The sequence below is a fragment of the Notamacropus eugenii genome, chromosome 4, assembly GCF_028372415.1.
Source record: "Notamacropus eugenii isolate mMacEug1 chromosome 4, mMacEug1.pri_v2, whole genome shotgun sequence".
Classification (NCBI taxonomy): domain Eukaryota; kingdom Metazoa; phylum Chordata; class Mammalia; order Diprotodontia; family Macropodidae; genus Notamacropus; species Notamacropus eugenii.
The window spans coordinates 147,132,252-147,149,639 of record NC_092875.1 but is presented as its reverse complement, the minus strand read 5'-3'; the positions used below and the strand labels follow the sequence as shown (position 1 = coordinate 147,149,639).

The window sequence follows — 17,388 nt, the reverse complement described above, 5'->3', positions numbered from 1 at the left end:
ATGAGGAAAGAATAAGTGACATGTCTAAGGTCCTACTAGATTACAAGTTCCTTCTTTGTGTGGACTATGTTTTACTTGTAGTTGTATCTTACAATGTCTAACATGTTTTAGTGAATGAGTGAAAACTACATACTAGATTGGATGTCCTTCCAGCACTCTGTTCAGTTCATTTGCAATCCTAAAAATTTTGCATCTTTTAATTTGAAAAACTTTGTAAATATAGACCCTAGTTGTATTAACTAAACGTAGAAAGGTGGAAGTAAAATATGTGTTCTTCTGAAGCGTTTCAGAGACTTAGTCAGGGTTCTGCTAGCTGAATATTACAGGTTTTTCAGAATGTTTTGAATATCTTCTGAGTTCCAGCCAAACTGAACAGTTTCAGAATGAGTAAGGCTTAACTCAGCAGTTCAAAACCAAATTCATTAAGCAGTTGTAGCCTGATTTGATGCTTGAAATTAAGCACCATTGATCCTATCAAAGGCAGTAAAAGAATTAATTGCTGGCCAAGTTTCTTAAACCTTACTATGGAGTGTTACTGATCTGTTCCTTTGGCAAGAATGTTTGTTTTTCAAAGCACCACATTTATTTTCCTTGTCTGGGGGTGGGGAGGTAAATACTTCAATCATTCAGTAAGCATTTATTAAACTATTTCTGTGTTCCTGGCAGTGTACTAATCACTGGGGGTGCAAAGAAGGTAAAAACAAACACTGTCCTTAAGGTGCTTGGAAGAAGCAACATGCAAATAACTATGTACATACAAGAGATATAGGACATAAATGGAAGATATCAGAAGGAGGGTACTACTCCCAGTGGGGACTGGGACTGGGAAAGACCTTTGGAAGGAGTGATTTGTTCTGAATCTTGAAGGAAGCCAAAGGTAGAGGCGAGAAGAGAGAGTATTCAGGCATGGAGGCCAGCCATTGAAAAGGTACATAATTTAAGAGGTGGAGTGTCGTATGTAAAAAAAACAGCAAAAAGAAAACCCAGTGTCTGATTTGTAGAGTATGCAGAAGAGGGTAAAGTATAAAGTATAAGGAGACTTGGAAGGGTAGGAAGGGGCCAGATTGTAAAGGGCTTTAAATGCCAAACAAGATTTTATCCTAGAGATAATTGAGAGTCACTAGAATTTATTTGAGTAGGGGGATGACAGTCCGACCTGTGCTTTAGGAAAATCAGTTTGTGAGATATGAACAGAAAGTTTTCAGATGAAGAAATTAAAACTCTCTCTCTCTCTAATTGTTCTAAATCACTGTTGATTAGAGAAATGCAAGTTAAAACAACTGTGAGGTGTACCTCCTCACACCTATCAGATTGGCTAATATGACAAAACAGGAAAATGATACATGTTGGAGAAGATGTGGGAAAATGGGAACACTCCACCATTGTTGGTGGAGTTGTGAACTGATCCAAATATTCTAGAGAGCAATTTGGAACTTTGCTCAAAAGGTTATAAAAGTGTGTCTTTGATCCAGTGATACCACTACTAGGTCTCTGTCCCAAAGAGATCATAAAAAATGGAAAAGGACCCACATATACAGAAATATTTATAGTAGCTCTTTTTGTGGTGGCAAAGAAATGGAAATTGAGGGGATGCCCCCATTGAGGGGAATGGCTGAACAAGTTGTGGTATGTGAATGTAATGGAATACTATTGTGCTGTAAGAAATGATGAGCAGGCAGATTTCAGAAAAACCTGGAAAGACTTACATAAATTGATGTTGAGTGAAGTGAGTAGAACCAGGAAAACATTATACACAGTAAAAGCAACATTGTGAGGTGATAAACTTTGATAGACCTAGCTCTCATCAGCAATACAGTGATCCAAGAAAATTACAGGACTCATGATGGAAAATACTATCCACATTCAGAGAAAGAAGTATGGGATCTGAATGCAGATTGAAGCATAGTATTTTCTCTTTTTGTTTTTTTCTTTCTCATCTTTCCCTTTTATTCTGATTGTCCTTTCACAACATGACTAATGTGGAAATAGATTTAATATAATTGTATGTGTATAGCCTATATCAGATTACATGCTATCTTGGGGAGGGAGGGAGAAATAAATTTGGAACTCAAAGTCTTATAAAATTGAATGTTGAAAACTATCTTTATATGTAATTGGAAAAAATAAAATGCTATTAAGTGGGGGAAAAAGAAAGAAAATGACTTTGTCCTTCTTGGTATTAAAATAGTTTTCAGGGAAAACAACTGTGTAGATTTTATTTTCCTAGTGGCATTTGAGCATGTGTAGGAAATAATCAACCAAACCTTATTGCTATTTTTTCCCAGGGACAGGGCAGGAGTATTTTCACCCAGATTCCAGTCAGCTCTGAATGATAAAGATTGTTTAAGAGAGTAGGATGGAGGAATTTGATAGGCACAGGCTATGGCCAGTTGATTTTGATTCCTAACCTCTAGAGGTCTTGAGATAATGGATGTAAAGTGCTCTACAAATCTATCTCTATTTATCTCTCCATCTATCCATCCATCTATTTGTCTGTCAACACACACACACAAACATATGTCATGTATAGTGCTTCAATTTTCCCACATTTTCTCCATTTACCATTTTCCCTTTTTGTCATATTAGCCAGTCTGATAGGTGTGAGATGGTACCTCATAGTTGTAATTTGACTTTTTCTAATCATGATGATGAAACTTGGTGTAGGCTTTCAAATACCAAAGAAGAAAGGAGATAATTTTGTGCATCTGAATCAGTTAAAAAAAACTGATGATCTTGTTTTTCTCCAATGTTTTAAGTATGCTCTAATCTCTAATGTCTCTGAGGCTCCAGCAACATAGCCCCTTTCTTTTTCCAGCTTCTGGGATCTCTGGATCTCTAGCTCCCTTGACTCCTAGAATTTGGAGCTCCTTGCAAGTACAGATTAATTGGTACTTAGGTTTTTGGCTCCAAGGGTTTGGTCCAGCTGGTGCTCATGAAGCCTCAGTGATACAGATATTTTGAGTGAAAAAGTTCTGAAGATTTTAGTGAAATGCAAAATCACTATGAGTTAATAGTGTGATATAGCAGCCCAAAGAGTTACTCCTAGCCTAGGTTATATTGAGAGGAGTTAGTCCTACTCCATCCTAGTCTTACAATACCGTATTCATTTCTGGATGATATGTTTTAAAAGATCATCCATAAACTAGAGAGAGGGTCTGAAGGAGGGCCTTGAGTACATGAATATGTTGAGGCAACTGGATGCTGAGCTTAAAGAAGACTTTAGTCATCATGGATGTGATAGCTCTCTTCAAGTATCTGAAAGATGTATAAAGGAAGTACTATAGTTGTTGAGCTTGGCCCCAGAGGACAGAACCAGAAGCAATGGGTAAATGTTCCAAAGAAGGAAATTTAGACTTGTTGGAACTCTCTTAAATTGGAGTGTATTCCTTTTTACTAGAGGTTTTCAAGCAGAAATTGGAGGAAGGACCTTTTATGTTGGTGAGAGAAGGTGTTCTTGGTTAATGTGGGTTGCACTAGATGAGCCCTAAAGTCACTACTAACCCATAGAGATTCTATGAAGATAATATTTTTACCAGTGTTGGTAGGTGAATATTTTCTAATTAGTGATGTAAATTTTGGAAAAACAATACTTCTCCCCTTTTCTCTCCCTATTATCTCCCCCATCTGGTTTTTTTTTTTTAAATCCAACAGATTAATCACATCAATATTCACAATATAATTAACAGTAGTTAAATAATGACACTTAAGAGATAGTATATGTAGACCTTTTTAGAAATTACTTAATACCACGGTTTTATTTCTTTAAATCTTGTATAAAGTTTATTTTAATCTTTTACAGCTTATATACATTTGATATGCGTTCTCTTGATGAACCTGTGAAGGTACATGTGGATCATGTATCTGCAGTACTTGATGTGGATTACTCACCTACTGGGAAAGAATTTGTGTCTGCTAGTTTTGACAAATCCATTCGAATCTTCCCTATAGACAGAATTCATAGCAGGTAAGTGACTGTTGATAAATTGCTTGTTTTCTATCAGGAAGGACCTTTATCATGTCTTTATTTCCAATAGTTGTATGTAGCTCATATTCCAAATATGATCATTATCATGTACTTTGAGCTGTAAAAATTACTGTCCTGTTACTTCATTTTTCTATTGCATGCACCAGTTCGAAAGGGGATCTGAGAAATCTCTGCAGACCAGTCTCTTTCATTAAGTAGAATATATGATTTGGTGGCATGAATATTTAGTTTGCTATCTCAGAGAGTTTTTTTTTAACCCCAAATTGATTTTAAGCCTCATTGCGTAATAAACCTTTTCCTTCTCTTTAATTATGAAGGTTCTGGATAAATAAGTTCTGTCAACCCTGTTGTAGTTTAAAAGCTACTTCTGCCATGTATGGATAGGTATTTTATAATTATTCTCATTATTAACAGAACTCTAAATGGTCCTTTTTTTCTAAAAAAAAATTTTTTTATCAAATATTTTGTTTATTTAGTAGTTAAAGCACAGGAAACAGCTTAGTGACCAAATCTGGAGGAAATGGGAGTCAACAAAAGAGTTGAAATATTGTACCCCTCAGGTCGTTTTCATTTGATTTTTTTGCAAGAGGGACTTTAAAAAAACAGCTTCCTAAATTAGAGAACACATTTTTCAGAGCTCTTTTAGGGCTATAGAGGACTTGGGTTATTTGGCAGGAATTTGTTCCTACCCTCTTACCTAGTTTTAGAGACCTTTTAAATTTAGGTGCTGATTGGTGTCTTCTTTGGTTTACTCACTTCTCCAGCCTTAATTCCTAAATTGGGGCTTTATGCCAGGTTCAGCAGCTGTACTTTTTTGGATAGAGTTGCCAGCCCTTCTGGTTCTTACTCTTGGTTCTATGCTGACTTCCTTTCTCCTCATGCAATTGGATCTTTTTACACTGCGTCTTAAGAGCCTGTAATGGTATTTGAGGACAGGGTGCTATGGACCTCAGAGTCCTGGAATGCCCTTATCCAAGCTGTACTTATATTGGTTGCTATTCCTCTCTGATTTATTGGAGGAGTCCTCCCTTCTTGATGCTTCTAGACAGAAAACTTTGCAGAGTTGACATGACTTTGGTCCTTCTCTAGTTGTGCTGGGAGACTGTGGTTTGCCATGCTAGTGCTGACTTTGCCAGTGATCCCCTTTCCTATTGCTAGGGTCTGTTGGCTGGCTATTTATGCAGTTCTGGGGTGAAGGAAGTCACTCCAATTTCTCATTAATTTCCTTGATGATTATTCAGTCTGGTGGAACCTTCAGGTTTTTCTAGAGTAGGTGTTGGGGAGCTAGGTATTCTTTTATTCAGGCAGCCATCTTACCCATAAGTAATCCTTTGATTATTTATCCATCATGGAATGGCTCTTGGTCTTGAATATTTGTGTTAATTTCTTAAATATCTCGAATATCAGATATCAGAACCATTTGATACAAAGATTTTTCCCCCATTCAGTAACTCTCTTTATGCTGGCTCTGTGTGTGCTCTCAGAAGCTTTTCAGTTTTATATAGTAGAAATTTAAGAATCAAGCTTTCTTTTTTAAATTACTTTTTCCATGTTAGACCTATTTTTTGTTTCTTGTACCCTGATATTTTTGAAGGCCTTGGGAACAATAAGGTTAAGAAGTCTAAATTCCCGTTGGCATCAGTGGTGAAGGATATTCCCTCATTGACTTTGTCCATCTTATATTTATCTGCTTGGACCCAAGTTTTACTATTCCATAGCTTTCTATTGACATGACCTTATTGCTCATGGATAGTGACTTTGGGAGAAATTTCACTTTTCTCGGCCTCAGGTTGTGTGTGTGTACGTACATATATATATGTATGCATGTGTATGTGTGTCCATCTATATGCAAATGTGTTTATATGTATATATGTAGGGGGAAGGTTTGAACTAAGTCAATGGTAAAGAATCAGAAGGCCTTGAACTCTCATAGAGTGAAAATTGCATATACTGCATAATAAAGTGATTACATTTTCCCCATAATGCATATATAAAAGCAAACTAAAAAAGTGTTGCTTCCTTCTATATTTCATTCCTTTAACAATCTTTATTGTTTCTGTTGCTTTGTTGTCAGTCAAATGTTGGTGGTGTTTTTTAAATACCATTTAGAACTGTATAGAGGAAGATTGCTTGAACAACTATTCATGGAAAAACACATTTTTTAAACTTCTTATAAATTTTTTATATAATATCCTAGGGACATCTGAACCACTTTGCTAATCAAAGTCATATGTACTGTGATCAAAAGTATATGTGCTAAAAGGCCATGGATTTCATACCCCTGGATCTCACAAGTCCCTTTCAACCCCCAAAAGTCTATCCTGTGGTATTCGCTTTAAAAAAAAAAAACCAAATATGACCTTCAGAAAACAAAATTTTTCTTAGAGGAACTAGATTTTTGAGATAAACTGTGAGTAAATAAATGCTTTTAAATGCTACATAGAATCAGTACTTTAAAACTATTCTGTTTGAATTTCATTTGGAGTTTTACTAAGCAAACTTAGATTTCTTACCAGGTTTCCACCTGCAAAATTTGGTCTAAGAAAGACAAGCAGGATTTAGGTTGTATCCGTGTTTATTTCTCATAGCCCATGGCATTCATGCATGGGAGCCAGTCAGGAATTGGGCTCATTTTGGGGTTAGGGTGCATAGTTTATATCTTTTCAACCACAGCTAATGTCACCCCATTCCCCTAGACTGAGAAAATATCTCTACGCTGGACCACTTTCAGCCATACCAGACCACTCCCAGGCTTGGGCTATCTTGACAGAAGAATGTATCTCCACCCAAGTTTGAGTAGAATACAATTGGCTTCCCTACTTTAGATTAAATTACTTTAGAATTTGAGTGGGGGCTAACCAGGATGAGGAGAGTCTATGCAATCTCTTTATTGGTAATATCCTTCTGAAGAAAAAAGAAAAAGGGACTGGGGAAAGCACTGAATCTCATTTTTCCACAAAGGCAGTTACTTCCTTTGGCTTTACAAACCAATTAAGTTTATTTCAGTTTTTTAGTCCTCTTCCTAAGGAATGCATTCAGATATTTTTATGAACTTTACAGTACTTTAAGTCTTGTGTGCCTTGCCTGTAGTATGTAGTTTGTTGAATTAGTAGACATTCAAGCATAAGAAACGTGGATTAAGAAATTGAAATTATGTATCGTAAAGGACTGGTTTAAGTTGGTTTACTTACTAATGAGAAAGTTGTGTTTGACAGTCAAGAGCATGTTCAAGTCCTTCCACTTGGCACTTAGGGACTGAGCATGTTGCTTGATCTCTTAGTGCCGCAGGCCCTCTCTAAGTATGTGAATTACAGACCTGCCTTGGAAGAGGGAATTTCCTTTTCTAGAGCTCACTAAATAAGAAAATCTGAACTAGCAATAGTTATATACAATAATTTATATTACTTTTAAAGACTAGCTTAATTTCCTGTCATTTAAACCTTCTTATCATATTGCTGTTGGGGAAAAATGCATTGGTGCCTTTCATGGGTAGGAGTGGCTCTGTGTATCCAGGTAACACTTCTTTTGGGCACTTCTAGGCTCTTTCTTTGTGGTATGGGCATTTCCTTGGATCTTTCGTGTGAGTTTTGTAAACTCAAAAGCCTGGAACTGATTTCATGGGAGCTGACAAATAATTTACTTCTAGGTTACATAGTGCTTTATACATTGAGCTTCAGAAGATAAAGCTATCCCTATTTCACTGAGGGTCAGAAATGAAATTGTTATAGTCTAGGGGTGCTGGGAACTCCAGAATGCAAGGGTACAAGGTGTGGATCTGTCTCAAAAGAATTTGACCACTCAAGTCTTCCAATCCAACTAGTGAGTTTAATTGTGATGCCAATACAAGTAGGCTAGACTCCTAGAGTGAGTCTTTGGTATTTGTGACACCAATACAAGTGGGTCAAATTTTAAGAATCTGCATAATTTAATGGGGGCAAGACTGATATTTTATACAGAAAGACTGTGAGAATAGCTGGATGGGATTAAGGAGTGTGAAGTAACCTGGGTTGGGCCAGGTGCAGACAATGAGGGCCATAGTGAAAGGGCAGTTAAGGATTATTGACTAGGATCGGAGGGATGCCTCAGTCAAACACCAGAGATCTGAGTTCCTGAAACTTGGTAAAGTTCAGGACTTTTTAGGGGTCCATCATTAGCATCCCATCAAAACAACTTGCCCAGTGTCAGTGCCAGACTTGAAGTTTGAACCCAAGTATTTCCTGGGGCCAAGTACTTTTTTCCACTGTTCCCTCCTGCCTCTCTTGGTTTTTTGAGCCTATGAAGTAACAAGTTTATGGGAGAAGTCAGAAAAAAAATTAGTTTTACTTTGGACATGAATCTGCAGTACTCTCATAGTTTTCCTTTCTCATGGATAATTTTGCCCAATTTATTTATTCCCCTTCATTTTGTACTCGTAGTCTTGGATCATTTTCTCTTTGGATTTCTCCTCTCTTGCCTTCCCTTTTATCTCTTCCCCTTTGGACTGGCCTTTTTCTAATTCTTTTGGATTTGTTTTAATTTTCCTCTTAGTGTTGTTTATGACACTTTCCCAATATAGTATTTTCTGCCAACTTTTTAAAGTCATATGTTTCACAACATTTCCAAATCGGTATGATATTTAGCTTAATTTACTGAGTAATTCTTACCTCAATCTACTAGGTGCTTTTGTGACTCTCACCTTTTTTTTCCCACACATGTAAATCAACAGCACACTTCAGCTTTAAGCCAGTTTGATAGTCAGATATTTCATAAAACAAATTAGGAAATGTTACTGAATTCAGGAAGCCAAGACCTCCTGTTGCATCCCCTTAATTTTTTTAATACAACAAAAAAGAACTGACAATATTTTTGTTTTTAATAAGTATAATTCAGTTTTTTTTCTGTTCTAAATTCTCCAACTATGTCCTTTTACTTATTTGACCCTTGACTTATTCTGTGAGCTCATGTATGAGATTTAGTGTACTGGGATCTTGGATAATACCTTGTATTCCTTAAAGGTTTAAAGAAACTATCTGATAAATAGTGCTAAGGGATTAAAGAAAAGATCCATAGATATCTAAAGGTTTTGATGAATTTTTTTTTAATAGAGAAGTATATCACACAAAGAGAATGCAGCATGTTATTTCTGTGAAATGGACATCTGACAACAAATACATTTTGTGTGGATCTGATGAAATGAACATTCGACTCTGGAAAGCCAATGCTTCTGAAAAATTGGGTGTGGTAAGAGATCCCATTCATTTTGCAATTGTCTTATTGCTAATTTAACTTTTGTTTTATTAAATGTTTTTATTATTTTTTGACCAAAGAAACATTCAGATCAATTTAGTCTTTTAGGCTTTATAGGGTATTGCATTTTTAGCATGCTACTTAATTTATTGAGTGATCTATTAGTATTTAATATCTATTTTTAAAAATCTGACGGAAATGTGAAGCATTTTTGTCTGTTTTAAATTATATTGGGCTTCCATTTTTTTTCCTTTGGGAACATTTTTCTAAAATTCATGTAGATTAATGAAGAAATGATTTTGGTTTTAAGATATAGAGTTTATAACAGTGCTCCTTCGGGAGCACAAAGAGAGTTGTACTAGTGATATGGAATGTTAATTTATAAAGGATTTTGTGGGAGGTTTTTTTGTTGTTGTCTAGTAAAAGAGGAGTCTTGGTTATCAGTATCATAAAATAAACCTAACAACTTAACTGCTCTTGTCATTCTGATTTTTTTTTAAGCTTACATCACGAGAGAAGGCAGCCTTAAATTATAACCAGAAGTTGAAGGAGAAGTTTAAATACCATCCTCAGATAAGTCGAATAGCTCGACATCGTCATTTACCTAAGACCATCTATAGCCAAATTAAGGAGCAGCGCATCATGAGAGAAGCTCGTCAGAGAAAGTATGTTTGACATTGTACTACTGGCATCCTTTCCCCTCCCTCACTAAACAAAACAAACCAAGAAGGAAGTGGCACATAAACAATACTGTAATTGTCTTTCAAATGGTCGTTTATGTACTGTTACACATTAGTTTTTCTTTTGGTTTGGAAAGAAAGAAAAAGTCCAGTCATTCTAAACTCAGGTACTCTCCAGTGACTGAGAACACATGGAAATATTGGTGACCTTAGAGTTAGGAAAAAATTGACAGTTCCTAAGAATACACTGAGTTAAGTTGGCAAAGAAATTCAGAGTGAAGTATTTCACAAAGAATCTATTGCTTCTGCTCATGTTATTCAAACTTCTCACTGCTACAAATGGAAAATAATAAATCCTTTCTAATCTAATTGGATTTGAAGCATTTTTCTTAGTAAGAATGTTCAAAAGATTCTTAACATTTAAAAGAGAGGAAATCTTTTACCTAAAGATGCAGCTCTTCTTCCACGTCCTTGTTGTATTTGAGCTAAGCTGAAATGTAGCTGTGTTCATCACAGTTTTGGATCACCTGATCAGAGCAGGCCTTTTTCTTGGAAAAAGTTGTTTGTAATTGTGTTTGTAATACTTTCCCTTGCTAAAAGTACAAGGTTCATATGGCATGCTGTATCTTTTTAGACCAGGATACCTAAAAGAATCACATTAGTAGATTGTGTTGCTAGGTGGACTTGGGACTTGGAAATGGAGATTTTAAAGTATATAACATTTTCAGATTGGGGCATGTCTATTTATAAAAAATGAGTCCTAATGTTCAGTAGAGTAGGATATTAAAATGTTGACGACTTTATTCTATTCTGGTTTGTGATTTTTTCGTCAGGTGACTTTCCAGCGAAAGAATATGTTTTCTAAAATTCTATTTTGGTTAGATTAATTTTCTCATAATCTCATGTACGTTTTGCATGTTTTCTTTTTTCCTAGGGAAATGAATCGTATCAAACATAGCAAACCTGGGTCTATACCATTTGTGCCTCAGAAGAAGAAGCACATCGTAGCTGTTGTGAAATAACATTTGAGAGGTCTGATGAGTTTTGGTATGTAATTATTTGTTGTGTATAGTGTGATAGGTTCTAAAAATAACGTTACAGGCTCTGCTTAAAAGCAGAAAAACCTTAATTACATGTAAGAGGCTTCCCTTAGAGATTTTTTTAAAAAATCACCTTAATTTGGTATATGTTTATTTTGAGTACCCCTTAAAAATTCCCTTATAAACAGCTTGCTGTATAACCAGTATTTCATCTCATAGCCTCTATCTTTGAATAACTCAAGGAGTACAGTGTTTTGCAAGGAAACTTTGGTCTCAGAGATAGAAAATATGAAAAGTTGTTACTTTTCTCATACTGTATTTATATGTTTTACATAGTGTATATGTCTTCTTTTGAGTGTGGTTTAAACCAAATTTCTGTTATTTTTTATTTTGGTTTGACCGATAATTAATGATAATTCTTTTCATGAGACTAGTAAGCTTTAGAATGTTTTTAAATACTAGTTTATAACACTTGATATAGGTACTTGTCTTTTTGCAACCTTCAAGATTATTAACCTAATAGTATTTTTAATTGATAATAAGTCAAAGTTAGCATTAAAGTGCTTGATCAGTTTCAGGTAACTGAAACCCATTGATGTCATTTAGTTTGTTTTTACATCAGTTCTGCTGAAATCTTTTATAATTTCAAGTTGCAGATTTTAGGACCTTGGGGAACATTTAGATAGATGGAAAACAAAAGAGAACATATTCAAGGAAGGAGCCATAACATATTAAAAAAGCACAGAGGAAGAAATGAACATTAGGATATGAGGGAGACCTGAATTCAGGAAGACCTGAGTTCAAATCCAGCCTCAGATACTCTGTGACCCTGGGCAAGTCACTTAATCTCTATCTGCCCCAGTTACAGGAGTAATAGTGACACCTGTCTCCCAGGTTTGTGAGTATAAAATGAAATATTTTAAAAGTGCTGTATAATTGGTATTGTTGTTGTTACAACTAGTTATTATTGGCCAAACTAGAACTGAAAGCAAAAAGTGAGTAATTCTTAAATACATTAGTGAATCTATACTCTCAGTGAATGAGTGTTTTCTTCCACATTGTAGACTACAACTTACCTACTCTTCATCCAGTTGCATTCTTTTCCATTCCTTTTCATTTGCCCTCCGTAGGAAGTCTACCCAATATGCTAGGGACCTTGTTCTAGAGCTTAGACCTCTTAACTGTTAACTTGGAGCCTATTTAATGTATAGACTGACTGTTACACCTCATTTTTGCTGTATGACAGATACTCCCTTTGCTAATTATCCTTTTTTTTTTTTTTTAGATTTTTCATTGCTTTTTTCTTACATGTTGTTTGCCATTAGTAATATGTTTCAGCCTGCAGCTTTTTGCAGGCATAGTATTAATAGAAGGATATTGGTGTTAAGAAAAGGGGTTTTTATTTCAACAACCCAGGGCTTCTTCCTGAAGATACTAGGCATATCCCTCAAAGAATTTGAGTCCTTCCTCTTTTTCTTCCAGTATTCATCCTTTGAATTCTTTTGATGCAAATATGTGGCAGTAAATAAAGCACTGAAGTCAGTTAAGACTTACTTCAAATCTAGCTTCAATACTTATTAGCTTTGTGACCCTGGGCAAATCAGTTAACTGCTTTTTGCTTCAGTTTCCTCAATTATACAGTGGGGATAATAACAGCACCTACCTCATTGAGTTTTTGTGTGAGGATCAGATAATATTTGTAAAGCACTTAGCACAGTGCCTGGCACATAGTAAGCACTCTGTAAATGCTTATTCCCTTCCTCCTCTTTGCCTACAATGTCTCTCCAAAATATGTATACTAATGAATCCATTCAATAGACTGTCCATCCTGCTGTACAAGTCTAGAAAATAGATATTCTTCATATACTTGACTCTTGTGTGTTAGGCCAAACTCTTTTGAGCAATAAATGATCTCATTTAGTAAGCTGAGAAATGTTTTAGATCTTGATGCATTCTGCACGATGTCTGCAAACAGGAATATCTGAAAGACCTCACCTAATATAGGTTCCCAAAGTCAGTGATACTGATCCCTAGGGTGGACTAGGAACGATCCAGTGAGGTGGTATTTTTTTTTTCAGGTAACAGGCATTTATTATTTTTTTTTAATAAATTAATTTATTTGTTTTCGGTTTTCAACAATCACTTCCATGGGTCTTAAATTTTCTCTCCCTCCCCGCTTCCTTCCCAAGACGGCATGAAATCTTATATGAATCCTACATGTCCATTATTATTAAATACATTTTCACATTAGTCATGTTGCATAGAAGAATTAAAAAGAATGGGAAAAGCCATGAGAGAAACCAAACCAAAATATAACACAAGACAAAATAATCTATTTCATTCTACATTTTGATTCCATAGTTCTTTCTCTGTATGTGGATGGCATTTTGCCTCGAGTCTTTTGGAAATGTTTTAGGTGATATTTTTTTTAATGATGCAAAATTCAAAACAAAAACAGTTAAAGGTTAAAGAAAGTAGATTTCCAGAGGGGTGCGGAGTAAATTTTTATTTTTTGAAAAGGCCATATAAGTTCAGCAACCTCTTCCATTTGTGCTGCTCTGAGCATCCTCTGTTTCAATGTCCAAGCTGGCATAGTCTCTTTGTTTTATGTCCTATGTGATATTAGTGATCAGAGTGTAGAACAAAGGTATTTCTGATGTCACATCTGTCATTGAATTTTTTTAACAGTTGTACTTGAGATACCTTATTGGAACAGAGCCTTTGGAATGACATTTTGCTGTCCTCAGATTCTGTAGCTTTATAGTCAGACAGTAAGCTCAGTGGCATATTTTTTTTCTCTGAACCTTGCTTTCAATTTTAAGACCATAAAGATATCTACTGGAGAATATTGGGAAATGTGGAGGAAAATAAGTTTGATAAGGTAGGGTCAAATTATTGAAGACCCTGAAAGCCAGGAATCCAAGTTTTAATAATGGTGGGAAATGGAAGACACTAGTCAGATATGAACAAGGGAATACCAGATGAAAGCTGTGTTTGGCAACAGAATGGATAAGAAGGAAGAAATTAGTTGGGCAGGTCAGTAAGAAGGGCTTTTAGAGTAAGCTGAGTGTGAGTCCATGAAGGCCTGAATTAGATTGGCTACAATAAGAAGGGAGAAAAATGAATAAAGCTGAGAAACTTGTATCTTATCAGAATTGACTCAAAGATTTACATCTTGGTTTATTGGATATGTAGATAGGGCCACTGAGAAAAGGAAGCTAGCTTTGGTGGGAGAATGATGGGTACTATTCTAAATATTTTGAGCCATAGATTGAAAGATATTCCACTACAAACTTCAAGGTATCTGGAGATAAGGGAATGGAGTTTGGGTGAGGATAGGGCTAGCAAGATAGATTTCAGGACATCAGTTTAGCTGAAATGGTTGAAATAATTGTAATCCTGCAGTCTTTCTACCCTATGCTACTTGTCCGTTTATGACTAGTCTAAAGAAGTTTTATAAAATTAACATTGACATTGGGTCTTTTTTCTCCTTTATTTTAGAGAATCACATGGTCTTGGAGCTGAAAGTGACTTTTTAACAATCATCGCACTCAAATGTCCTCGTATTATACATGGGGATATTGAGACTTAGGGAGGTGTGAAGTGACCTGGCCAGGTCAGAAAGGGCTGAACCAAAACCAGAACCCGGTTCTTCAGAATCCAGTCCGCTGCTTTTTCTACTCTTATCAAGCTGTCTCATTCTTACTTAGATTTGGAAAAACACCTCTGTATTTGACCTCTTCTTTTACATATTTTTTTTTGTATATGTTCCCAGAGTTGTCTTAACTTAAAAGTTATTTGATGACAGAACATGTCTTTTTGATAAACCTTTATTCATTCTTTCATAGGTTCATAGGTACATACAATCCTGCAAAACTCAATAAATATTAGTACTGAAAAATGATTAGCAAGTATTCATTTTATGTACCACCTGAAAAATAAAACAACCATAAGAATAGTTCTTGACCAGCATCATGTTAAGGTACTGGTTTATTACTGATTGGCAAGAAAATGTCACCTACTGAGTCACTGGCATCACCACCTGCAACACCCTGTAGTTTCCATAGTGATGTCTCACAGTGACTTGTGCACAACAGAACCTGACTCATTAATTAAGGACGTGAGCAATTTCCTGCAGTTCAAAGCAATTTCCGAATTTAGAATTGAGAGCACAACTTTAATCATTTTAAAATACAAACTTCACTGAGCACAACCTGTTGAAATTCAGTGCAGGAAAAACACCTAAAAATTAAAGTTGTCAGGATAAAAATGGAAATATAATGATCTAAACCAGATGCTTAAGTGGATGGAATATTGCTTAGGGGCATCTAGTATCCCTGAGAGGGAAGAAGAATCCAGAATGCTGTTCAACATCCTCATTTTTTTCTGTTCTGAACAGCACACAGTTCAGACGCTCACCATCCAATCTCTGGTCTATTTTGATCCTTATTCACTTTTACTTCTTGAACAGGATACACTTTGTGTTTTCCCTTATGTATTGCCATCTTTGGGATGGCACTGCTCCATTTTTGAGGTTGAGGTTAGTGATAGGAATTAGACAATTTTTTGTTACAATTAAATTTAACCATTTATATTAAGGTGACAGATAAAGGAGAGAATTGATAACCAGGATCATCATAAATCTTCATAAGGATGTTAATAGTCTATTTTGTCTTCAGCACTGATTGAGAATTATATTTCAGTTCATGAGATGTGTTTAGTACTGTTAAGTGTTTCACATAGAAGTGGTATTTTATAAATGTGATTAATAAGGTTTTTGTTTGTTCTTTTAGAAGACATCAATATGGTAAGAGTCTGCGGTTCTTATCAGTATGAGAATTCTCACTGACACATCACAGCTGGTCTGTAATGGAATAGGATAGTGATTCCTAGTCTTGGAGTTTAGATACCTTACCATTTGCTTAATTTTTAGGAAGCCATTGCTGCTGAAGAAACTGAGGATCATTCATTTTAAAAAATTAATTTAAAAGGTTTTTGAGAATTTCACAATATCACTTGAGATAATTGAGGTCTCGATGTCAAAATCAAGTCATTCTAATAAATGAAAGCTGAAGGAAACATAAAATGATTTCAGATGATTCCTTATGTGTTATATGGATTAATGTGAATCTGTAGCCATACAACATGCCACTTGTAATAAAGAGAATGTTACATAGGCTCATTTTGTTCAAAACTTTGTTAGCAGAGCTAGAAATAATATAAGAGGTAATCTCTTCATGTTTACCTTCTGCATGTGTGGTAGAATATGAGATAAAGGGATTTATTTAAAATAACCTCAGATGTGCTAGAAAATACAAAATATGAAACCTGTTTTTAGGCAGAGAAAGAGGAGGCATATTTACTGGACCCACTTCTATTCAGGGAAAGAAACGAGTATGATGTCAACCTCTGGTGTGGGTTGGAGAGGGTCCCAAAACCTAGAAGAAGCCTATATCATGGGGCAAGAGACCCCATCCCCAGAAGTGACCAGGAATAAGCCTGCATTAGCTACAACTTGACTCAGCCCATCCTTCCCCGGGAACAAGATCCTTTCTGAGGATGGAGAGATTATTTTGATGCCTTCAAGTCTTCCCTAGAGGACTAAATAAGGTTCACTGGGGTTACCTTAGGATAGATCTAGAACAGTATAATTTCAGTGTCTTTAGCCCCCACCTTTTCCTACCCTCAACTTACATGCTTAGTGAAATTTTCTAATTGGATAAGCTCATTTGTACATTTAGAGATAAAAAGGCTTAAAATGTGTATTCTGATTGAGGCAATACATCTATGCTGAGGTAAAATAAATTCATCACTTAATGTGCAAATGAAAGTAGACAGATTTCATCCTTGTTTTGATAGGTACAGTTGGTTGATTGTCCTTCCTTCTCGAGGAGGACCAAAATGACAACACCATGATAAAGCCAATTCTCAGTGTGTCTGACTGACTGATCAGATGAATACAAGCTCAGAATGCTCTACCATAGATTGGGTACAATTAGTCCATGTGAATATTTGGGATGGATACTCCAAATTTGTGCATCCTACATTTCCTTTGTGCTGTCTCAATTCTGCTTTACTCACAGAGCCCAGCACCTTTGCTGATGTGGGTGCACAATGCTGAGTGATCCTGTGTCATTGTCTTCCATGTCACAAATCCAAAGTTATTAAGAGAGTCCTTGAGAGTGTCATTGTATCACTTCTTTTGACCACCATGTGATCGTCTGCCCCATGCAAGTTCTCCATAAAATAGTCTTTTTGACAAGCATACATTTTCATTTGAACAACGTGACCAGCCCATCAGAGTTCTCTCTCTGAAGCATAGTTTGAATGCTTGGCAGTTCATCTTGAGCAAGGACTTCAGTGTCTGGTATGTTATCCTGCTAGGTGATCCTTAGAATCTTCCTAAGACAGTTCAAATGGAAGCAATTCAGTTTCCTGGCATGGCACTGGTAGACTG

At 35.8% G+C, this 17,388-nt stretch overlaps 1 protein-coding gene across 2 annotated transcripts in view; it reads left to right on the top strand.

Annotated features, from left to right (window-relative positions):
- The window catches only part of DCAF13 (DDB1 and CUL4 associated factor 13), a 37,497-nt gene extending 21,480 nt beyond the window's left edge, over positions 1 to 16,017 (top strand). Inside the window, exons 8-12 of one of the 2 annotated variants that reach the window (XM_072603324.1) lie at positions 3,800 to 3,964; positions 9,070 to 9,205; positions 9,713 to 9,876; positions 10,826 to 10,938; positions 14,433 to 16,017. In XM_072603324.1, coding sequence (XP_072459425.1) covers positions 3,800 to 3,964; positions 9,070 to 9,205; positions 9,713 to 9,876; positions 10,826 to 10,913 — 553 coding nt within the window. In that variant the 3' untranslated portion in view covers positions 10,914 to 10,938; positions 14,433 to 16,017. The remainder of the gene's footprint in view (positions 1 to 3,799; positions 3,965 to 9,069; positions 9,206 to 9,712; positions 9,877 to 10,825; positions 10,939 to 14,432) is intronic. The other variant, XM_072603325.1, reaches the window with a different exon arrangement.
- The last annotated feature ends 1,371 nt before the right edge of the window (positions 16,018 to 17,388 follow it).